This window comes from Anolis carolinensis, chromosome X, assembly GCF_035594765.1.
Source record: "Anolis carolinensis isolate JA03-04 chromosome X, rAnoCar3.1.pri, whole genome shotgun sequence".
NCBI lineage: Eukaryota > Metazoa > Chordata > Lepidosauria > Squamata > Dactyloidae > Anolis > Anolis carolinensis.
In genome coordinates this window covers 5,468,463-5,495,013 of record NC_085847.1, presented here as the reverse complement: position 1 = coordinate 5,495,013, position 26,551 = coordinate 5,468,463, and the positions used below count along the sequence as shown (strand labels likewise).

Here is a 26,551-nt window from a genome sequence, read left to right as displayed (position 1 = left end):
AACAGCAATATAAAACACGACAATAGACAAAAAGCATGAACAATTATAAACATTTAATGTATTGAAAACATTGACTACAAAAATGCGTTGGATAATCCAGAACGTTGGATAAGTGAGACTCTACTGTAGGTTGGTCCTGGGCTGATGGGAGTTGCAGCACATCAGCTGTAAACATTTATAAATGGTTCTCTTTATATGGTTATGCATTTTCTAAAAGGTCTATTCTTAAAATCCACAATCCAAAAACCCACGTCCCCTGGATGAGAACCCTCGGCCTCTCGGTCGGTCTGCCAAGCTCAGCTCCTGCTTGCAGTACCTATTGCTCTACCCGCATTTGCATGTTTTGGATCTGCTGGCTTGGCGGAAGCTGGGGCTGACAGCAGGAGCTCGCCCACGTCCCCTGGATGAGAACCCTCGGCCTCTCGGTCGGTCTGCCAAGCTCAGCTCCTGCTTGCAGTACCTATTGCTCTACCCGCATTTGCATGTTTTGGATCTGCTGGCTTGGCGGAAGCTGGGGCTGACAGCAGGAGCTCGCCCTGGTGTATTTTTAAATTAGTCCAATTGATGGAAAAATAATATTTATTAATAAAAATTAGTTCAATATGTTTGAATATTTTTATACTTATGTTAAATTAATTATATTGAAGGGAAGAACGCTGAGGCGACAGAGAGGACATGCGCAATGGAGTGGAGGAGGGCGGGAGTGAGTGGTGCGCATGCGCAGGGCTAGCGAGCGCTGAGGAGAATAAGGAATGTGACAGGGCAAGATGCGCATGCGCATCAAGGAGAACGCTGAGGAGAGAAGAGAAAAAGCGTGGCGCGCATGCGTCGAAGGGGCGGGCCTAAGCGGAATGAGCGACAGGGCAAGAGGCGCATGCGCATGAAGGAGAACGCTGAGGAGAGAAGAGAAAAAGCGTGGCGCGCTTGCGCCGAAGGGGCGGGCCTAAGCGGAATGAGCGACAGGGCAAGACGCGCATGCGCATGAAGGAGAACGTTGAGGAGAAGAACGAGAGAAAAAGCGTGGCGCGCATGCGTAGCAGGGGCGGGCCTAAGCGGAATGAGCGACAGGGCAAGACGCGCATGCGCATGAAGGAGAACGTTGAGGAGAAGAACGAGAGAAAAAGCGTGGCGCGCCTGCGTAGCAGGGGCGGGCCTAAGCGGAATGAGCGACAGGGCAAGACGCGCATGCGCATGAAGGAGAACGTTGAGGAGAGGAACGAGAGAAAAAGCGTGGCGCGCATGCGCAAAAGGGGCGGGCCTGTCCCAACCAACGGCGCCTCCCGTTTCCTGCGCGGGGCGCATGCGCGGCGGGGCTGAAAAGGGGCCGAGTGGGCGGGGCGGGGCCTTCCTTCCTTCCTTCCTTCCTTCCTTCCGGGCTTCCCGTGGTTCCGGTGGATGGCGGAGAAGGAGCAGAAGGAGACGCGGAGGCAGCGGCGCGGCAGCACTCGAGGGCGGGCCCCGGAGGACCCCTAGGCCGCGGCAGGCAGGGGCCCCTCTAGGGACCATAGAGTGCGGGAGGGAGCGATGGACGGCGACAGGAGGCTCCCCCACCGGTACTCCAAGGTGCGCACGGGCGGAGGGAGGAAGGGCCGGCCTTGTAGCGGCAGAGCCTGGCTGCTCCCCGCCCCCCCCCCAAGGCCTTCGCGCCCCTGAATGGCCTCGCAGCACCAGGGCCTGGCTGCTCCCCGCCCCGGTTGGGGGAAGGGGAGGGGGAGGGGGAGGGGGTGAGCTCTGGCCGGGGGTTGGCACTGAATAATAATAATAATAATAATAATAATAATAAGAGTAATATATTATTGTTGTTATTATTTTTGTTATATTATTATATTAATAATGTCTTATTATATATTATTATATTATTTGTACATTAATAATATATTATTATTATTATAGTTTGATTTAACTTCCGTATCGCCATGGGTTGGCACTGAATAATAATAATATTAAGAATAATATATTATTATTGTTATATTATTATTATTATTATGTTATATTAATAATGTATTATATATTATATATTATATTTCCTATCACCATGGGTTGGCACTGAATAATAATAATATTAAGAATAATATATTATTATTGTTATATTATTATTATTATGTTATTATATTATTATATTATTTGTACATTAATAATATATTATTATTATTATTATAGTTTGATTTAACTTCCGTATCGCCATGGATTGGCACTTAATAATAATAATATTCAAGAATAATATATTATTATTGTTATATTATTATTATTATTATTATTATGTTATTATATTAATAATGTATTATATATTATATATTATATTTCCTATCGCCATGGGTTGGCACTGAATAATAATAATATTAAGAATAATATATTATTGTTGTTATTATTTTTGTTATATTATTATTATATGTTATATTATTATATTAATAATGTCTTATTATATATTATTATATTATTTGTACATTAATAATATATTATTATTATTATAGGTTGATTTAACTTCCGTATCGCCATGGATTGGCACTGAATAATAATAATAATATTAAGAATAATATATTATTATTGTTATATTATTATTATTATTATTATTATTATGTTATTATATTAATAATGTATTATATATTATATATTATATTTCCTATCGCCATGGGTTGGCACTGAATAATAATAATATTAAGAATAATATATTATTGTTGTTATTATTTTTGTTATATTATTATTATATGTTATATTATTATATTAATAATGTCTTATTATATATTATTATATTATTTGTACATTAATAATATATTATTATTATTATAGGTTGATTTAACTTACATGAGAGCTGTGCCTTTCCTATCGCTATGGGTTGGCACTGAATAATAATAATATTAAGAATAATATATTATTATTGTTATTTTATTATATATTATTATATTATTTGTACATTAATAATATATTATTATTATTATAGGTTGATTTAACTTCCATGAGAGCTGTGCCTTTCCTATCGCCATGGGTTGGCACTGAATAATAATATTATTAGGAATAATATATTATTTTTGTTATTATTTTTGTTATATTATTATATTATTATTCTATTAATAATGTATTATTATAATATGATATTATTCATTTATTAATATTATATTATATTATTATTATTATTATTATTATGGGTTGCTTTGACTTCCATGAAGCTGTGCCTTTCCTATCGCCATGGGTTGGCACTGAATAATAATAATATTAAGAATATATTATTATAATATGATATTATTCGTATATTAATATTATATTATTATTATTATGGGTTGCTTTGACTTCCATGAAGCTGTGCCTTTCCTATCGCCATGGGTTGGCACTGAATAATAATAATATTAAGAATATATTATTATAATATGATATTATTCGTATATTAATATTATATTATTATTATATTAATAATGTATTATTATAATATGATATTATTCATTTATTATTATTATTATTATTATGGGTTGCTTTGACTTCCATGAAGCTGTGCCTTTCCTATCGCCATGGGTTGGCACTAAATAATAATAATAATAATAATAATATATTGTTGTTGTTGTTTTTGTTATGCTGTTGTTATTATTATTATGTAATGTTATATTTTTATTATATGTTATTATATTATTATAATATTAACTATTTATTATATATTATTATAATATTATTATTACATTAACAATATATTATTATTATTATAATATTGTAATATCAATACTATATACAATAAGCAGGGAATGGCCTTGCGGCTTCAAGGCCTGGCTGCTTCCTGTCTGAGGGAATATATATATATTGATATATAAACGATTGTATGCATTTCTTAATATAATACTAATAATTTATGACTATTATTATTATTATTACCATGTATGTAGTATGTCTGATTGCGTGTTCCTTGCGTGTAGGAGGAGCTCCTGGACATCAAGGAGCGGCCCTTCTCCAAGCGCAGGCCGTCCTGCCTCTCCGAAAAATACGACAGGTGGCATTCTAATATTTTGTACATTATTTTGTTACATTTTATTTATTTTTATTATTTTTAATTATTTTTATTAATAATATTTTGCATCACCACTTGATTCATTCCTTTATTATTATAAATTATGTTTAATCAACTATTAATTATAATTTAAATTATTATTATTCCTTTAATATTATTGTTTTACATTATTTTATTTATTTTTATTAATATTTTACATTACCACTTTATATATTATTTTAAATCAGTTATGATATATACATTAAATTATTATTCATTCATTTAATATTATTATTTTACATTTTATTTATTTTTATTAATATTTTTACATATACATTTTTATAATATAAATTTATAATTTATTACTGTTATTAACTGTAATTTAATTTTTTGTATTTATTTATACATTATTAATTTTATTAATTTCTTTATTCATACTATTAGTATAATGCATTATATTATTGTTATTCATTTTTGTTGTGACGCATCATTTCCTTCATTCATTAACTTTTTAAATTATTAATATTTATTATTATTTTAAATTATTATTATTTATTTTATTAATATTTTCAATACTATTTATTCATTTCATTAGTATTATTATTGAAAATAATTGTTTTAATTCATTTATTATTATTATAGCTCACGGCCTTCTTCCTTTATTAATATATAAAAATTGTTATTATTTATTAATGATTTAATTTATTTTTATTCCATGGTTATAACTCATTGTTTTATTCATTTATTATTTTTTTTAATATATATATATATATATATATATATATATATATATATATATATATATCATTATTTATTTATTTATTTATTTTTATTATCTATGTATTATTAAAATATATTTATTATGTATATCATTTATAATTACTATTTATTTTAAATATTTCGAATTTTTATTTTTATTTTATTAATATTTTCGATACTATTTATTCATTCCATTAGTGTTATTATTGAAAATAATTGTTTTATAGCTCACGGCCTTCTTCCTTTATTAATATATAAAAATTGTTATTATTTATTAATGATTTAATTTATTTTTATTCCATGGTTATAACTCATTGTTTTATTCATTTATTATTTATTTTATATATATATATATATATATATATATATATATATATATATATATATATATATATATAATTTATTATTTATTTATTTTATTTTTATTATTTATGTATTATTAAAATATATTTATTATATATATCATTTATAATTACTATTTATTTTAAATATTTCAAATTGTTATTTTTATTTTATTAATATTTTCGATACTATTTATTCATTTCGTTAGTATTATTATTGAAAACAATTGTTTTAATTCATTTATTATTATTATTATAGCTCATGGCTTTTCCTCCTTTGTTATTAATATATAAAAATTGTTATTATTTATGAATGATTTAATTTATTTTTATTCCATGGTTATAACTCATTGTTTTATTCATTTATTATATATATATATATCATTTATTATTTATTTATTTTATTTTTATTATTTATGTATTATTAAAATATATTTATTATGTATATCATTTATAATTACTATTTATTTTAAATATTTCGAATTGTTATTTTTATTTTATTAATATTTTCGATACTATTTATTCATTTTCATTAGTGTTATTATTGTTTTAATTGTTTTCATTTATTATTATTATTATTATAGCTCATGGCTTATCCTCCTTTGTTATTAATATATAAAAATTGTTATTATTTATTAAGGGTTTGATTTATTTATATTCCATGGTTCTAACTCATTATTTTATTCACGTATAATTTATTTGTTTTTTTTTTCATATTTATTATATATATATTATTTATTTATTTTTAATATTTCAAATTATTATTTTATATTATTGTGCTTGCAGCGAGGGCGTCTGGGACCCGGAGAAATGGCACGCGTCCTTGTACCCGAATTCGGGGCGCGCCTCGCCCAACGAGGAACAGCCGCCACCCCCACCGCTGCGCCCCAAAAAGGACCCCGAGGGACCCCTCGGGCGCAGGATCGGCGGTGAGAGGCCCACCGAATAATATGGAATATTAAAACATTATATTCAAATATATTCATACATTTATTGATGAATATTCAATGGATTAAAACATTAAATATATATATTTAATTGATATTTAATATATACATATATTTAAATATTGAATATTTTATTCACATTAAAAAATTCAAATATTACGTACTATATATGCATAACATATTTAAATATTGAATACTTTATTCACATTAGAACATTATATTCAAATAATACGTTTTATATTTATATATATATATATATATATATATATATGTAACATATATTTAAAAATTGAATATTTTATTCATATTTAAACATTACGTATTATATTTATATATATAGTTTTAAAGATTGAATATTTTATTCACATTAAAACATTCAAATATTATGTACTATATATGTATAACATATTTAAATATTGAATATATTATTCACATTAAAACATATTCAAATAATACGTATTATGTTTACATATATATGTAACATATATTTAAAAATTGAATATTTTATTCATATTTAAACATTACGTATTACATATATATATATATAGTTTTAAATATTGAATATTTTATTCACATTAGAACATTATATTCAAATAATACGTTTTATATTTATATATATTTAAATATTGAATATTTTATTCCTATTTAAACGTATTCAAATAATACGTATTATATTTATATATATGTAACATATATTTAAAAATTGAATATTTTATTCATATTTAAACATTACGTATTATATTTATATATATAGTTTTAAATATTGAATATTTTATTCATATTAAAACATTCAAATATTACGTACTATATATGTATAACATAATATTGAATATTTTATTCACATTAGAACATTATATTCAAATAATACGTTTTATATTTATATATATAGTTTTAAATATTGAATATTTTATTCCTATTTAAACATATTCAAATAATACGTATTATATTTATATATATATGTAACATATATTTAAAAATTGAATATTTTATTCATATTTAAACATTACGTATTATATTTATATATATAGTTTTAAATATTGAATATTTTATTCCTATTTAAACATATTCAAATAATACGTATTATATTTATATATATAACATATATTTAAAAATTGAATATTTTATTCATATTTAAACATTACGTATTATATTTATATATATAGTTTATTCACATTAAAACATTCAAATATTACGTACTATATATGCATAACATATTTAAATATTGAATACTTTATTCACATTAGAACATTATATTCAAATAATACGTTTTATATTTATATATATTTAAATATTGAATATTTTATTCCTATTTAAACATATTCAAATAATACGTATTATGTTTACATATATATGTAACATATATTTAAAAATTGAATATTTTATTCATATTTAAACATTACGTATTACATATATATATATATATATATATAGTTTTAAATATTGAATATTTTATTCATATTAAAACATTCAAATATTATGTACTATATATGTATAACATATTTAAATATTGAATATTTTATTCACATTAGAACATTATATTCAAATAATACGTTTTATATTTATATATATGTAACATATATTTAAAAATTGAATATTTTATTCATATTTAAACATTACGTATTATATTTATATATATAGTTTTAAATATTGAATATTTTATTCCTATTTAAACATATTCAAATAATACGTATTATATTTATATATATATAACATTAAAATTTTACGTATTACATTTATATATATAAATATATTTAAATATTTAATATTTTATTCATATTTAAACATATTCAAACATTACGTATTATATTTATATATATATATAACATACTGAAATATTGAATATTTTATTCATATTTAAACATGTTCAAATATTACATATTATATTTATATATATAAAATATATTGATATATTGAATATTTTATTCATATTTCAACATATTCAAATATTGAATAATTTATTCATATTTAAACGTTATGTTCAAATATTACATAGTATATATATATATATATAATATTGATATATTGAATATTTTATTCATATTTAAACATATTCAAACATTACGTATTATATTTATATATATATATTTAGATGTTGAATAATTTATTCATATTTGAACATTATATTTAAATAATATGTATTGTATTTATATATATATATATATTGAATATTTTATTCATATTTCAACATATTCAAATATTGAATATTTTATTCATATTTAAACATGTTCAAATACTACATATTATATTTATATATATAAAATATATTGATATATTGAATATTTTATTCATATTTAAACGTTATATTAAAATATTACATATTTAGATATTGAATATTTTTTCATATTTTTCATATCGTGTATTATATTTATATCTATATATAAAACATATATTGATATAGTGAATGTTTTATTCATATTTAAATATTACCACTTGTTATTTATTGATTATTGGCGGTGATGTTGATCTGACACATGTGATGCTATTATTATTATGATTATTATGATATGTTGGACTGACTTAACATTTATTATTGCTTATTAATGATTTTATTATTATAATTATTGATATTTTGGAATGTTATTTTATTAATCACTAGCTGTGCCCGGCCACGCGTTGCTGTGGCGAAGTATGGTGGAATGGGAAATAAAGTATTGAGGAATTGGTGGTAGTTAAGGTAAAGGGTCCCCTGGGCTGAGTGGGTTGCTAGGAGACCAAGTGAGCGGAGCTTAGCCTTGTAACTGGCAGCAATTGGATAAAAACAATTATTCCTCTCCCTCTAATTAGGACTTTATTTTTCTTTTCTTTTTGTTGTATCAACCTAGAGGCATGGATGAGGGGTTGTGATGTCAATTTTCGAGGTTGTGGGGTGTTTAGTTTTGTTGTTTTGTCGGTCGCCAGGATTCCATCACTTTTTTATATTGGATAAAAACAATTATTCCTCTCCCTCTAATTAGGAATTTATTTTTCTTTTCTTTTTGTTGTATCAACCTAGAGGCATGGATGAGGGGTTGTGATGTCAATTTTCGAGGTTGTGGGGTGTTTAGTTTTGTTGTTTTGTCGGTCGCCAGGATTCCATCACTTTTTTATATTGGATAAAAACAATTATTCCTCTCCCTCTAATTAGGAATTTATTTTTCTTTTCTTTTTGTTGTATCAACCTAGAGGCATGGATGAGGGGTTGTGATGTCAATTTTCGAGGTTGTGGGGTGTTTAGTTTTGTTGTTTTGTCGGTCGCCAGGATTCCATCACTTTTTTATATTGGATAAAAACAATTATTCCTCTCCCTCTAATTAGGAATTTATTTTTCTTTTCTTTTTGTTGTATCAACCTAGAGGCATGGATGAGGGGTTGTGATGTCAATTTTCGAGGTTGTGGGGTGTTTAGTTTTGTTGTTTTGTCGGTCGCCAGGATTCCATCACTTTTTTATATTGGATAAAAACAATTATTCCTCTCCCTCTAATTAGGAATTTATTTTTCTTTTCTTTTTGTTGTATCAACCTAGAGGCATGGATGAGGGGTTGTGATGTCAATTTTCGAGGTTGTGGGGTGTTTAGTTTTGTTGTTTTGTCGGTCGCCAGGATTCCATCACTTTTTTATATTGGATAAAAACAATTATTCCTCTCCCTCTAATTAGGAATTTATTTTTCTTTTCATTTTGTTGTATCAACCTAGAGGCATGGATGAGGGGTTCTGATGTCAATTTTCGAGGTTGTGGGGTGTTTAGTTTTGTTGTTTTGTCCGCTGCCATGACGCCATCACTCTTTTATATATATATATATAGATTTGTTATTTATTTTTTATTATTAATAATTATTTATTGGTTATGGGTGGCGATGTGGATCTGATACGTGTGGTGGGGTTTTCTTTAATGATGTGTTTATTCACGTTATTGATTATTGATTGATGACTTTACTTATTCATTATTTATTTTATTATTATTTATTGGTTATGGGTGGCGATGTGGATTTGATACGTGTGGTGGGGTTTTCTTTAATGATGTGTTTATTCACGTTATTGATTATTGATTGATGACTTTACTTATTCATTATTTATTTTATTATTATTTATTGGTTATGGGTGGCGATGTGGATTTGATACGTGTGGTGGGGTTTTCTTTAATGATGTGTTTATTCACGTTATTGATTATTGATTGATGACTTTACTTATTCATTATTTATTTTATTATTATTTATTTGTTATGGGTGGCGATGTGGATCTGATACGCGTGGAGGGGTGTTTATTTCTTCATGTTATTTATTATTTATTGATTATTGATTGGTTATGGGGGGTGTCCTTTATTTTGCTGACTAATCACTTGTGATGCGTTATTTGTGATTGGTTGTGTCTCCCCTCGTGGCAGACCCCCGGGAGCGCCTGCGGGAGGAGGACCTGGAGGTGGTGCTGAGCCCCCAGCGCCGCAGCTTCGGGGGGGGCTGCCACGTGACCGCCCACCCCGGGGGCCCCCCTGGGGGACCCCCCTCCTCCTCCTCCTCGGCCGCCGGCCTGGCCGTGGGGTCCCGGCGCTCGGGGAGCCCCCTCGAGAACGGCGGCCGGCGCATCGGGAGCGGGAGGCTCCTCTCCGCCACCACCACGGGCACCGCCGCCACCACCACGGGCACCACCCACAGGGCCACCACGTCCGCCACCGCCTTCGAGGGCAAGGAGCCCCCCCACAAGGAGAAGCGCTTCCGGGTCAGGACCCACGCCCCCTTACCCTGCCATTATTAATGTGATACTATTATTATTATTATTATTATTATTATTATTATGACACAGCAAACAAGACAGATATGCTGGGTTTCGTTTTATATTATTAAATATAATAATAATAATAATAATAATAATAATAATTTATTATTATTATTATTATTATTATTATGACACAGCAAACAAGACAGATATGCTGGATTTCGTTTTATATTATTAAATATAAATTATTAAATTATTATTATTATTATTATGACACAGCAAACAAGACAGATATGCTGGGTTTCGTTTTATATTATTAAATATAATAATAATAATAATAATAATAATAATAATAATAATTTATTATTATTATTATTATTATTATTATTATGACACAGCAAACAAGACAGATATGCTGGATTTCGTTTTATATTATTAAATATAAATTATTAAATTATTATTATTATTATTATGACACAGCAAACAAGACAGATATGCTGGGTTTCGTTTTATATTATTAAATATAATAATAATAATAATAATAATAATAATAATAATATGTTATTATTATTATTATTATTATTATTATGACACAGCAAACAAGACAGATATGCTGGATTTCGTTTTATATTATTAAATATAAATTATTAAATTATTATTATTATTATTATGACACAGCAAACAAGACAGATATGCTGGGTTTCGTTTTATATTATTAAATATAATAATAATAATAATAATAATAATAATAATAATAATATGTTATTATTATTATTATTATTATTATTATTATTATGACACAGCAAACAAGACGGATATCCTGGATCTTGTTTTATATTATTAAATATAATAATAATAATAATATATTATTATTATTATTATGACAGCAAACAAGACAGATATGCTGGATTTCGTTTTATATTATTAAATATAATAATATATCATAATAATAATAACAATAATATATTATTATTATTATTATTATTATTATGGTATAATGATATTGTGCTATGGTCTCGTTACATTGCCTTATAATAACCAGTACATATAGGATTATTATTCTATTATTTATATTATTGCTATTAGCGTGAGACAAGTGATTAAGCAAATATTTTTAATAATACTAATATAATAATTATATTGAGCTTAGCCTTCTAACTGGCAGCAATTAGATAAAAACAATTATTATGATATAGGATTATTACTCTATTATTTATCTTGTTATTACTATTGTGAGATAAGCGATTAAGCAAATACTGGTTTTAATACTACAGTGATGGAGTTTTGAATATGACAGTGATGATGATGATGTTGTCGTTGTTGTTGTTGTTGTTGTTGTGTTTGCAGCGTGACTTCGGGGAGGGCAAGCGTGGCTTCGGGGGGCCCCCCGAGCGGCGGTGCCGGCACGACTCGTACACGGAGGAGGAGCCGGAGTGGTTCTCGGGGGGGCCCACCAGCCAGTCCGAGACCATCGAGCTCATCGGCTTCGACGACCACATCCTCCTCGAGCACCACGACCCCGACCACCACCACCACCACAAGGCCAGCGGAGGGGGGGGGCGGAAGCGCTCGCGCCGCAGGAACCCCTCCCTCAAAGAAGGTCGGCCACGGACACCCCCCCCCCCCCGACTGCCCTTGATTACGCCATTTATTACGTATTATCCCCTGGGATGAGTGGGTTGCTAGGAGACCCAAGTAGGCGGAGCTTAGCCTTGCAACTGGCAGCAATTGGATAAAAACAATTATTCCTCTCCCTCTAGTTAGGACTTTTTCCTTTATTTTTGTTGTATGAACGTAGAGGTGTGGATGAGGGGTTGTGCTGCCAAGTTTAGTGTTTCTGGGACGTGTAGTTTTGTTGTTTTGTCCTCGGCCGAAACGTCGCTACCCTTTTATATATATAGATATATATATATCTCATGGAGTACATTGTAGACATCAATTTATTACAATTTTATATATTTTATATATTAGTACATTATGTTATGTGTTATATTTTTTATTATATTGCATATATTATTTTATACATGTTAATATCTATTACAGTGTGTATATATATATATCTCATGGAGTGTAGACATCAATTTATTACAATTTTATATATTTTATATATTATTTAGTACATTATATTATGTGTTATATTTTTTATTATATTGCATATATTATTTTATACATTATGTTAATATCTATTACAGTGTGTATATATATATATATCTCATGGAGTGTAGACATCAATTAATACAATTTTATATATTTTATATACTTACTTATTTTATATATTATTTTATATGTTATGTTAATATCTATTACTGTGTATACATATATATATATATATCTCATGGAGTGTAGACATCAATTTATTACAATTTTATATATTTTGTATATTATTTAGTACATTATATTATGTGTTATATTTTTTATTATATTGCATATATTTTATACATTATGTTAATATCTATTACAGTGTGTATATATATATATCTCATGGAGTGTAGACATCAATTAATACAATTTTATATATTTTATATACTTACTTATTTTATATATTATTTTATATGTTATGTTAATATCTATTACTGTGTATACATATATATATATCATGGAGTGTAGACATCAATTTATTACAATTTTATATATTTTATATATTATTTAGTACATTATGTTATGTGTTATATTTTTATTATATTGCATATATTATTTTATACATTATGTTAATATCTATTACAGTATATATATATATATCTCTCATGGAGTGTAGACATCAATTTATTACAATTTTATTTATTTTATATACTTATTTTATATATTATTTTATATGTTATGTTAATATCTATTACAGTGTGTGTATATATATATATATATATATATATATATATATATCTCATGGAGTGTAGACATTAATTTATTACAATTTTATATATTTTATATATTATTTAGTACGTTATATTATGCATTATATTTTTTATTATATTGCATATATTATTTTATATGTTATGTTAATATCTATTACTGTGTATATATATATATCTAGATCTATATCTCATGGAGTACATTGTAGACATCAATTTATTACAATTTTATATATTTTATATATTATTTAGTACATTATATTATGTGTTATATTTTTTATTGCATATATTACTTTATATATTATGTTAATATCTATTACTGTGTGTGTGTGTGTATATATATATATATATATATATCATGGAGTGTAGACATCAATTTATTACAATTTTATATATTTTATATATTATTTAGTACATTATATTATGTGTTATATTTTTTATTATATTGCATATATTATTTTATACATTATGTTAATATCTGTTACAGTATATATATATATATATCATGGAGTGTAGACATCAATTTATTACAATTTTATATTTATATTGCATATATTATTTTATACATTATGTTAATATCAATTACAGTATATCTCATGGAGTACATTGTAGACATCAGTTTTATATATTTTATATATTATTTAGTACATTATATTATGCATTATATTTTTATATTATATTGCGTATATTTTTTTATATATTACAGTAGAGTCTCACTTATCCAACGTTCTGGATTATCCAACGCATTTTTATAGTCAGTGTTTTCAATGCATCGTGATATTTTGGTGCTAAATTTGTAAATACAGTAATTACTACATAGCGTTACTGCATAATGCCACCCTGTATAAGATATCATATTTATTACATTGCATTGTATTAAAATATAATATTATATATTCTATAAGGTAATGCATAATACACCATACAGTATGTCCCAAATGATATACATCTGGCGTCTTCCTTCCCGTGTGCCAGGCCTGGAGTGCAACGGGGGGCCCCCGCCAGAGAAGGAGGGGCCCCGCCGGGGGGACGTGGTGCCCGTGGGGGGGCCGCCCGCCGAGCAGGAAGTCCCGCCCCCGCGGGAGGAGTTCGACTTCAACGAGTTCTTCAACCTGGACAAGAGCGTCCCCGGACTGGCCTCCGTGAGTCCCGGGCTCGGGGTCGGGGGGGGGGGTCCGGGGGGGGTGGGGTCGGGGTGGCAGTCGGGACGGGGTCGGGGACATGGAGAGGCCTGTCCCGGGTGCTGACGTTGTGTCTGTGTGTCCGCCCCCCCCCCCGGGCGCGGGGTGGGGGTCGGGGGTGGGGGTCCGGTGTCCGTGGGGGTGGGGTCGGGGTCGGGTTGGCAGTCGGGATGGGGTCGGGGACATGGAGAGGCCTGTCCCGGGTGCTGACGTTGTGCCCGTGTGTCCGCCCCCCCCCTGGGCGCGGGGTGGGGGTCGGGGTGGGGGTCCGGTGTCTGGGGGGGTGGGGTCGGGGTCGGGTTGGCAGTCGGGATGGGGTCGGGGACATGGAGAGGCCTGTCCCGGGTGCTGACGTTGTGCCCGTGTGTCCGCCCCCCCCCCTGGGCGCGGGGTGGGGGTCGGGGTGGGGGTCCGGTGTCCGGGGGGGTGGGGTCGGGGTCGGGTTGGCAGTCGGGATGGGGTCGGGGACATGGAGAGGCCTGTCCCGGGTGCTGACGTTGTGCCCGTGTGTCCGCCCCCCCCCGTGCCCCCCCCGGGTGGCCCCTTGTGCAGATGATCAAGGACGTCCTGGGCGAGGGGTCGGGGGGGTTCCGGGGGGTCCGGGGTCGGGGTCGGGGTGGCAGTCGGGATGGGGTCGGGGACATGGAGAGGCCTGTCCCGGGTGCTGACGCTGTGCCCGTGTGTCCGCCCCCCCCGTGCCCCCCGTGCCCCCCTTGTGCAGATGATCGAGGACGTGCTGGGCGAGGGGTCGGGCTCCCTTCCGGCCTCGTCCTCGCGCTTCAGCCGCTGGTTCTCGTCCAACGCCTCGCACTCGGCCAGCCGGTCCAGCAGCCTCCGGTCCACCCCCCACGAGGAGCTCGAGCGCCTGGCCGGTACGGGGTCCCCTCCACTCCCCTTCATATATCCTACTAGAGTCATTCCTCTTGGGATCATACCTATGATGATGATGATGATGATGATTATTTCTCTTGTAATCATACCTATTATTATTATTATTATTTTTTCTCTTGTAATCATACCTATTATTATTATTATTATTATTATTTCTCTTGTAATCATACCTATTATTATTATTATTATTATTTCTCTTGTAATCATACCTATTATTATTATTATTATTATTTCTCTTGTAATCATACCTATTATTATTATTATTATTCCTCTTGTAATCATACCTATTATTATTATTATTTCTCTTGTAATCATGCCTATGTAATATTAATGGTGATTATTTCTCTCTGCCCCCCCCCCCCCGCGCCCCCCCCCCCCTGCGTAGGTCTGTCTCCGCCCTCGGGGCCGGTGGGCGGGGCCTTCTTTGCGCCCATCTCGGCGGAGGGGGCGGAGGGGGCGGGGCCGGTGCCCGGAGGGGGGCGTGGCCTGGGCCCGGGGGGCGTGGCCTCGTGCGGGGAGGGGCCGGAGGTGGACATCCTGGAGATGCTGACCAAGGCCAAGGTGGACCTGCGCCCGCTCCTCCCCTCCCTCTCCGCCAACAAGGAGAGGCTCCGCCAGAGCAGTGAGTACGCACTCACACTCACACTCACGGCTAGTGTTTTCTATTCTTTTTTATTGGGTTGCTAGGAGACCAAGTGGGCGGAGCTTAGCTTTCTAACTGGCAGCCATTGGATAAAAGCAATTATTCCTCTCTCTCTCTAATTAGGACTTTATTTTTCTTTTCTTTTTGTTGTATCAACCTAGAGGCGTGGATGATGGGTTGTGTTGTCAAATTTCGAGGTTGGGGGGCCTGTCGTTTTGTTGTTTTGTGGGTCGCCGTGATGCCATCACTCTTTTATATATATAGATATTAGAATATTATAATAATTATATCCACATCACCATATATACCCAAGCCCTCTTTTAGGACTGAAAAAGCCCTAAAAGGCTTATACTCAAGTATCTACAGTACATTTATTGTTTTACTCTACTATTATTGGCATTATTACATTTATTATTTTACTCTACTATTATTGGTATTATTACATTTATTATTTTTCTCTACTATTATTGGTATTATTACATTTATTATTTTTCTCTATTATTGTTGGTATTATTACATGTATTATTTTTCTCTATTATTGTTGGTATTATTACATTTATTATTTTATTCTACTATTATTGGTATTATTACATATATTATTTTACTCTACTATTATTGGTATTATTACATGTATTTTTATTATTATTGGTATTATTACATGTATTTTTATTATTATTGGTATTATTACATGTATTATTTTTCTCTATTATTATTGGTATTATTACATTTATTATTTTACTCTACTATTATTGGTATTATTACATGTATTATTTTTCTCTATTATTATTGGTATTATTACATTTATTATTTTACTCTACTATTATTGGTATTATTACATGTATTTTTATTATTATTGGTATTATTACATGTATTATTTTACTCTACTATTATTGGTATTATTACATGTATTTTTATTATTATTGGTATTATTACATGTATTTTTATTACTATTGGTATTATTACATGTATTATTTTTCTCTATTATTATTGGTGTTATTACATGTATTATTTTACTCTACTATTATTGGTGTTATTACATGTATTATTTTACTCTACTATTATTGGTATTATTACATTTATTATTTTACTCTACTATTATTGGTATTATTACATTTATTATTTTTCTCTACTATTATTGGTATTATTACATTTATTATTTTTCTCTATTATTGGTGTTATTACATGTATTATTTTACTCTACTATTATTGGTATTATTACATTTATTATTTTACTCTACTATTATTGGTATTATTACATTTATTATTTTTCTCTACTATTATTGGTATTATTACATTTATTACTTTATTATTATTGGTTTTATTACATTTATTACTTTATTATTATTAGCATTATTCCATTTACTATTTTACTCTATTATGACATTTATTTTCTGTATTTATTAGCATTATTACATTTACTATTTTACTCTAATTATTATGACATTTATTTTCTGTATTTATTAGCATTTTTATGGCCTTGTTTGCTGCAGTATGTATAAGATTATATTTATTATGTTACACTTTAATATATTAAATATTTATTTTTAATTGCATTTTTTCCTGGAATGGTGTTGGCCTTGTTCGCTGCAGTATATACAAGATTATATTTATTATATCACACTATAATATATTAAAGATGTATTGAACATAGATATTTTAATAAAAATTTTCCTGTGATGGTGTTGGCCTTGTTTGCTGCAGTATGTATAAGATTATAATTATTATATTATATATTAAATATATATTTGTAATTATATTTTTCCTGGGATGGTGTTGGCCTTGTTTGCTGCAGTATGTATAAGATTATATTTGTTATATCACACTATAATAATATATTAAATGTATATTGAATATGTATATTTTAATTATATTTTTTCTGGGATGGTGTTGGCCTTGTTTGCTGCAGTATGTATAAGATTATATTTATTATATCACGCTATAATATATTCAATAAATATTTGTAATTACATTTTTTCTGGGATGGTGTTGGCCTTGTTTGCTGCAGTATATACAAGATTATAATTATTATATTATATAATAAATATATATTTGTAATTACATTTTTCCTGGGATGGTGTTGGCCTTGTTTGCTGCAGTATGTATAAGATTATATTTGTTATATCACACTATAATAATATATTAAATGTATATTTAATATGTATATTTGTAATTATATTTTTCCTGGGATGGTGTTGGCCTTGTTTGCTGCAGTATGTATAAGATTATATTTGTTATATCACACTATAATAATATATTAAATGTATATTTAATATGTATATTTGTAATTATATTTTTCCTGGGATGGTGTTGGCCTTGTTTGCTGCAGTATGTATAAGATTATATTTGTTATATCACACTATAATAATATATTAAATGTATATTTAATATGTATATTTGTAATTATATTTTTTCTGGGATGGTGTTGGCCTTGTTTGCTGCAGTATGTATAAGATTATATTTGTTATATCACACTATAATAATATATTAAATGTATATTTAATATGTATATTTGTAATTATATTTTTCCTGGGATGGTGTTGGCCTTGTTTGCTGCAGTATGTATAAGATTATATTTGTTATATCACACTATAATAATATATTAAATGTATATTTAATATGTATATTTGTAATTATATTTTTTCTGGGATGGTGTTGGCCTTGTTTGCTGCAGTATGTATAAGATTATATTTGTTATACCACACTATAATAATATATTAAATGTATATTGAATATGTATATTTGTAATTAATATTTTTCCTGGGATGGTGTTGGCCTCGTTTGCTGCAGCGCCGTGCAGTATTAACCTCTGTTTTCCGCCTGCAGCGCATTCGGGGGTGGTGCTGTCGGTGGAGGAAGTGGAGGCCGGGCTCAAAGGCCTGAACGTGGTGGAGCCCCACCACGACCACCACCACGACCATGGCAACGACCACGGCCACGGGGGCCCCCCGGGCCCACGGCGTGTCACGGACCACGGCCACGGCCACGGCGGAGGGGGGGACATGTCGGCCTTCAACCGACTGGTCAGCTCCATGAAGGCCAGCGGGACCCTGCCCGCCCAGCAGCAGCACCCCCCCAAGGGAAACGTACGTGGCCCACCACGGTCATCACATATCATAATATAATGATAATCCTGAATAAATAATATAACATGACGTTTTGGTGCTCAATTTGTAAAATCATAACCTAATTTGATGTTTAATAGGCTTTTCCTTAATCCCTCCTTATTATCCAAGATACTCGCTTATGTTGGATAAGTGAGACTCTACTGTATGTAAAATAAAATATAATATGAATAAATATATAATGAAAAATATTGAATAATATAAAATAATGAATATAATAATACAAATGGATTAATATAAATATTATAAATATATAACATATATAAAATAAAGAATAATATATAATAATAATAATAATAATAATAATAATAATATTTTAAATATTTTTCCAGATAAACCTTGACGGTCAGTTGATGTCCTCTCCAGAAACAGCCAAGAACATCCTGCAGGTCATTTTTTAAATTAATTAATTAATTATTATGGAATTATTACTCATTATGCAGGTTATTTATTTATTTATTATTACTATTATTATTATGGAATTATTACTTATTATGCAGGTCATTTATTATTATTATGGAATTATTACTCATTATGCAGATCATTTATTATTATTATTATGGAATTATTACTTATTATGCAGGTCATTTATTTATTATTATTATTATTATGGAATTATTACTTATTATGCAGGTCAGTTATTTATTATTATCATGGAATTATTACTTATGCAGGTCATTTATTTATTATTATTATTATGGAATTATTACTTATTAGGCAGGTCATTTATTTATTATTATTGTTATGGAATTATTACTCATTATGCAGGTCATTTATTTATTATTATTATTATTATGGAATTATTACTTATTATGCAGGTTATTTATTTATTATTATTATTATGGGATTGTTACTTATTATGCAGGTTATTTATTTATTTATTATTATTATGGAATTATTACTTATTATGAAGGTCATTTATTATTATTATGGAATTATTACTTATTATGCAGGTCATTTATTATTATTATGGAATTATTACTTATTATGCAGGTCAGTTATTTATTATAATTATTATTATGGAATTATTACTTATTATGCAGGTCAGTTATTTATTATAATTATTATTATGGAATTATTACTTATTATGCAGGTCAGTTATTTATTATTATTATTATTATTATTATTATGGAATTATTACTTATGCAGGTCATTTATTTATTATTACTATGGAATTATTACTCATTATGCAGGTCAGTTATTTATTAATATTATGGAATTACTTATTATGCAGGTCAGTTATTTATTATTATTATTATTATGGAATTATTACTTATGCAGGTCATTATTTATTTATTTATTTATTATGGAATTATTATTATTATTAATTAAAATTTATTATTTTATTAGTATTATTTTGTTGTATTATTATATTACGATATGTGTCACTTCACCGTGCCATGGGAGTCAGCCAGGCCGTGAAGCTGCAAGGCTATTTATTCATTCCTGTTTATTTGTTTAGGTTTTTTAAAGTGGAGGTCTTGGTGTCTTGCGGACAAATTTTTATATTTTTATATAGATAGATAGATAGAAGAGGATCGTGTTGTTGTTGTTGTTGTTGTTGTTGCAGGAGATCCTGGGGGGGCCTGGAAACCGCCCGCCCCCTCCCGGCCCCGCCCCCCCCTCCTCGGCGGTCCTGAGCGCCTTGATGGGGGGCCTCGAAGCCGCCGCCGCCCCCTCCCCGCCCCCCCGGGGCCCCCCCCCCCTCCTCCTCCTCCTCCGAAGACTTCCTGCGGCACCGCCTCCCGTCCCCAGTCGGTAAGCACGGCGGCCATCTTGGGCCCAAAGAACGCCTTGGACGAGGGCCTTGGGGGGCGGCCATCTTGGAAACAATGCCTTGGGGGCAGCCATTTTGGAAAGAAGGCCTTGGGGGGCGGCCATCTTGGAAATAATGCCTTGGTGGCGGCCATCTTGGAAAGGACGCCTTGGACGAGGGCTTTGGGGGCGGCCATCTTGTAAACAATGCCTTGGTGGCGGCCATTTTGGAAAGAAGGCCTTGGATGAGGGCCTTGGGGGGCGGCCATCTTGGAAATAATTCCTTGGTGGTGGCCATTTTGGAGAGGACGCCTTGGACGAGGGCCTTGGGGGGCGGCCATCTTGGAAATAATTCCTTGGTGGCGGCCATTTTGGAGAGGACGCCTTGGATGAGGGCCTTGGGGGGCGGCCATCTTGGAAATAATTCCTTGGTGGCGGCCATTTTGGAGAGGACGCCTTGGATGAGGGCCTTGGGGGGCGGCCATCTTGGAAATAATTCCTTGGTGGCGGCCATTGTGGAAAGAAGGCCTTGGGGGGCGGCCATCTTGGAAAGGATGCCTTGGTGGCGGCCATCTTGGAAAGGACGCCTTGGACGAGGGCCTTGGGGGGCGGCCATCTTGGAATCAATTCCTTGGTGGCAGCCATTGTGGAAAGAAGGCCTTGGGGGGTGGCCATCTTGGAAATAATTCCTTGGTGGCGGCCATCTTGGAAAGGACGCCTTGGACGAGGACCTTGGGGAGCGGCCATCTTGGAAATAATTCCTTGGTGGCAGCCATTGTGGAAGGAAGGCATTGGGGTGGCCATCTTGGAAATAATTCCTTGGTGGCGGCCATTTTGGAGAGGACGCCTTGGACGAGGGCCTTGGGGGGCGGCCATCTTGGAAATAATTCCTTGGTGGCGGCCATTTTGGAGAGGACGCCTTGGACGAGGGCCTTGGGGGGCGGCCATCTTGGAAATAATTCCTTGGTGGCAGCCATTGTGGAAGGAAGGCATTGGGGCGGCCATCTTGGAAACAATGCCTTGGTGGCGGCCATTTTGGAGAGGACGCCTTGGACGAGGGCCTTGGGGGGCGGCCATCTTGGGTGACGTCTCCCTTTCCTTCCCAGGCTTCGGTCCGGGCTCCCCGGCGGCCCCGGTGTTGGGCGACGCCTTCCTCGGGATGCGGAAGAGCCTCAGTCCGACGGCGACGCAGGTCAGGAGGGGGGCGGGGGGCGGGGGGCGGGGGGGGGCCCACGCCGGGGTCCGTGGGGTCTGCCTGGGCCCTTGCGGAGCGAAGGAGGGCTGGACTTGGGAGAAAGACGTGGCCTTGTGTCCCGGTTGCAGCTGGACCTCCCTCCGGGCGCCGTGGTGGAGGGGCTCCCCTTCCTGCCGGACCTGGCGGCGGCCATGACGCTCTCGGGCCTCTACCAGCCGGGCCTGGCGCTCGCCCCGCCGGAGAAGCCCTTCCGGAACAGGTCAGGGCTCGCCCCCCCGGCCCCGCCCCCGCCCCCGCCCCCGTCAATCGCCAGGCCCGCCCACTGAAGCCCCGCCCCTTCCTGTCTCTCCTCTTCCTCCTCCTCAGGCAGCCGGGTCGGGCCAAGCCCCCCGCCTCCATGGGCCGCCTGCCAAGCCCCGCCTCCCCGCCGGCGTCCGTCACCAGCATGGTGAGTCCCCCTCCTCCTCCTCCCCCTCCTCCTCCTCGCTGGGACGGGGGGGGGCGTAGAGTGGGGTGGGCGGGCCTAGAGGGTCCTCACCCGCGCCCTGTCCCCGCAGCTCTCCCCGTCCTTCACGCCCACCTCCGTGATCCGCAAGATGTACGAGAGCAAAGACAAGGGCGGCAAGGACGGCGACGGAGGGAAGCTCGCGGGAGAACGGAACGGTGAGGGGCCGCCGGGGGGGGGGGGTGGGGTGGGGGGTGGGATCCAAGATGGCCGACGATGGGTTGGCAGGGAATCCAAGATGGCTGCCGGTTTCATGAGGAACCAAGATGGCTGACAGGTGTCTTGGGAATCCAAGATGGCCGACGGGTTGACGGGGAATCCAAGGTGGCCACTAGATTGATGGGGAGTCCAAGATGGCTGATGGGTAGACAGGGAATCCAAGATGGCCGACGGGTTGACGGGGAATCCAAGATGGCTGATAGGTTTGTGGGAAACCAAGATGGCCACCAGGTTGGTAGTGAATCCAAGATGACTGACAGGTGTATCAGGAGTCCAAGATGACTGACAGGTGTATAGTGAATCCCATATTGCTGAAAGGTTCATGGGGAATCCAAGATGGCTGACGTGTTTCTGTGGGTCTCTGTGACGGCGTGCTTCTCCTCCTCCTCCTCCCGTTGCAGACGTGTCCGTGGAGATGGAGGCCCCGCCCCCGGGCTCCAAGCCCCCCCGCGGCCCCGCCCCCCCCGCGGCCTCGTCCTCGCAGCGCGGGTGCCCGAAGGAGGCGAACGGCGGTCCCGGCAAGAGGAAGGCCGCTCCTCCTCCTCCTCCTCCTCCTCCTCCTCCGCCTCCTCCGCCTCCTCCGCCGGTGTCCGTGTCCCCGGTGCCGCCCCACTTCCTGTGCCCGGTCCCGGCCCCGCCCCCCCCGCTGCCGCCCGGCCTGGTCCAGAGGATGCTCGCCCAGGGGCTCCCCCCGCACCACCTGCCCCCCCTCCTCCAGGCCGGTCAGTGCAGGGACGGGGCGGGGCGGGTGTCCGCGAGGGGCCACTCTCGGCTCCCGCTCCCTCCCAACACGGCCGCCGCCGCCGCCTCCTCTTGTTCCCGCGCAGGGCTGCTGCCTCCCGGGGTGGACCTGGCCCTTCTCGGGCAGCCCTGCTACCCGCTCCTCGGACCGCACCCCCCGGGGCCACTCCACCTGGCCCTCATGCAGCACCAGCTCCAGCGCTCAGGTAAGCAACGTGGCTCCTGGGGTCTCGGGGAGGGTCCACGGTGGCCGCCGTGGGGTCCGGCGTGGCTCGGGGTCCGTTGAGGAGACTCAGGATGGCCGCCGCCCCTGCCTCCTCCCTCCTTGCAGGCTCCGTCGGCCCCTCGGCCCTGCGCCCGGCCCCTCCGCCCCTCCCTCGGGGCCCCCCGGGGGGCGTGGCCTCCTCCTCCTCCTCCTCCTCCGCGGCCTCCTCCTCGTCGGCGCTCTCGCGGTGGTTCGGGTCGGAGGTCCTGCAGCAGCCGCTCCCCTCGATGCCGTCCTCCAAGGTCATCAGCGTGGACGAGCTCGAGTTCCGGCCTTGACCCCCGACCCCACCATGACCCAAGGATGACCCCCAGGAAACAAGATGGCTTCCGATGGACCCCGGCTCCGCCCCCGCCCCCCCCCCCCCCCCCCCGGCTTCTTCTCTTCTTACTTTCGGGAAACAGATGATTTTGGGGGCAGAGTCCCCGCCCCGACCCTTTGTTTTTAGGAGGAAAAATCGTTTCCCGTCACGGAAACAAAGGATTTAATTTGCGTCGACGGGCAGATTTGTTTGCTTTCTCCTCGCTGGGATTTCCCATAATTTTTTTTTTTCAATTTTCCCACATTTTTTTCCGCATCCTTTTCGTCTCGTTTTTTATTTTTCTCGGGATTTTTTGTCCTCATTATTTTCCGCCATTTCATGGCCTCATTTTCTTTGACTAAAAATCCCAATTTTTCTTTTCCTTTCCCCCCTCATTTTCTTCTCTTATTTCCTCAATTTTTTCTCAATTTTCCACTTATTTCATTTATTTTTTTTACTTTTTAAAACTTAACATTTTCACCCCGTTTTCTTCCACTTTCTTTATTTCCCCCCCAATTTAACCCATTTTCTTCCTTTTTACCCTTCTTTTCATCTCTCCTTCTAAAATTTCTTCAACTTTTTCATTCTTTTTTTCTCAATTTTTTAATCTCACTTTTCTCTCCTTTTCCCTTGTTTTGATCCCCGTTTACTTCGTTTTTCTCTCAATATTTATTTTCCCTTCATTTTCTCCCATTTTTATCAACATCTTTTTCTCATTTCTAATTTTTTTCTAATTTTTTCTGTTTTTCTTTTTTCTCCTTTTCGTTTTTTTATAATTTCCTTTTCTCAATTTTCATGCCTTTATTTCCCTTTTTCTCCCCGTTTCCTCTCATTTTTCCCGTTTTTTTTTCTCCTTTTCCCTTCCATTTTCCTCTCTTTTCCCCTTGTTTTTTCCCAATTTTTTTCTCCTTTTTCCACTCAATTTTTTCGCCTTTTTTCTTCTTTTTTCTCTCGGTTTTTTATGCCGTTTTTTCTCTCATTTTTCCCACCTTTTTTTTTCCTTTGAGAAATGAATAAATGACTCAAGTCCTGAAGGAAGAGCAGCCATCACAATAGGAGGATGGGGGAGGAAAAAATAATTTTATTTTCCTCGTTTCGCCGGAAATAATATGTACAGCAGAGCCTTTGTGTAAATACAGAACAATGTATAAAACAAACAAAAAAAAGGGGTTTTTTTAGATATTTTTTTTTTTGGTTTTGGTTGGGATTTATTATTGTTGTTTGTTTATTATTATTTGTATATATCTATTTCTCGGTTGTTTACCTCTCGCCTTTTTTCTTTCTCCATTTACGAAAGCTGTACATAAAAATAGATAGCAAAGCAGGCCTGCGTCTCGTCTCATTTATTTATTTCTTCCTCGGATTTATAATAGGATTCGCTTGGAATTTTTGAAAAAATTAATTTCATGTCGTTAATTAATTCCAATTTATTTATTTATAATTTAATACATTTTATATTGATTTTATTTGTAATATAAATAAATATAAAGAGTATACATTATATATTTATTTATCATCTATATTTTTCATATTGCAATTTACAATATAATAAATTATATAATACATTTATCCGTTTATAATATATATTTAATACAATTTATATTTTACGTTAATTTAAATATAATAATACATATTATTGGTTTATGATAAATAGAAATAATACATCATACAATATATTTATATTAATATTGTAATTTATTTGTAATATAATTACTGTATTTACGAATTTAGCACCAAAATATCACGATATGTTGAAAACATTAACTACAAAAACGCGTTGGATAATCCAGAACGTTGGATAAGCGAGGCTTGGATTCAAAAACATTGAACCTACTGATGCCTCCATTAATGTAATTTTATTATCTATTTTTATTTCTGAAATTTCCCACCCTCGGCTTATACTGGAGCCAATGTTTTCCCAGGTTTTTTTTGTGGTAAAACTTGGTGCCTCGGCTTATACTCGAGTAAATACGGTAATTACAGTAATGTAGAATATATTAATATGTAATATATTTTACATTACCATAATTATATAATAAATAGTAATATTTAATGTATATATATTACATTTCTGTAATTTAATATTACATAATTGTTAAAGTATACTAATGATATGTACTTTAACAATTACGTAATTAAATTACAGAAATGTAATATATATATATATATGTGTGTGTGTGTGTG

At 34.7% G+C, this 26,551-nt stretch overlaps 1 protein-coding gene across 1 annotated transcript; it reads left to right on the top strand.

Moving 5' to 3' along the window:
• The first annotated feature begins 1,381 nt into the window (after positions 1-1,381).
• On the top strand, positions 1,382-25,691 carry LOC134292923 (eukaryotic translation initiation factor 4E transporter-like). Its single transcript, XM_062958792.1, has 18 exons — positions 1,382-1,563; positions 3,897-3,970; positions 5,854-5,996; positions 10,375-10,706; positions 12,051-12,303; positions 14,525-14,691; positions 15,452-15,602; positions 16,007-16,243; positions 19,088-19,347; positions 19,719-19,775; positions 20,957-21,144; positions 22,248-22,333; positions 22,465-22,595; positions 22,703-22,784; positions 22,894-22,999; positions 23,462-23,782; positions 23,888-24,007; positions 24,133-25,691. Exons 1-18 carry the CDS (start codon positions 1,525-1,527, stop codon positions 24,371-24,373), a joined length of 2,988 nt encoding a protein of 995 aa, XP_062814862.1. The 5' UTR covers positions 1,382-1,524; the 3' UTR covers positions 24,374-25,691.
• The last annotated feature ends 860 nt before the right edge of the window (positions 25,692-26,551 follow it).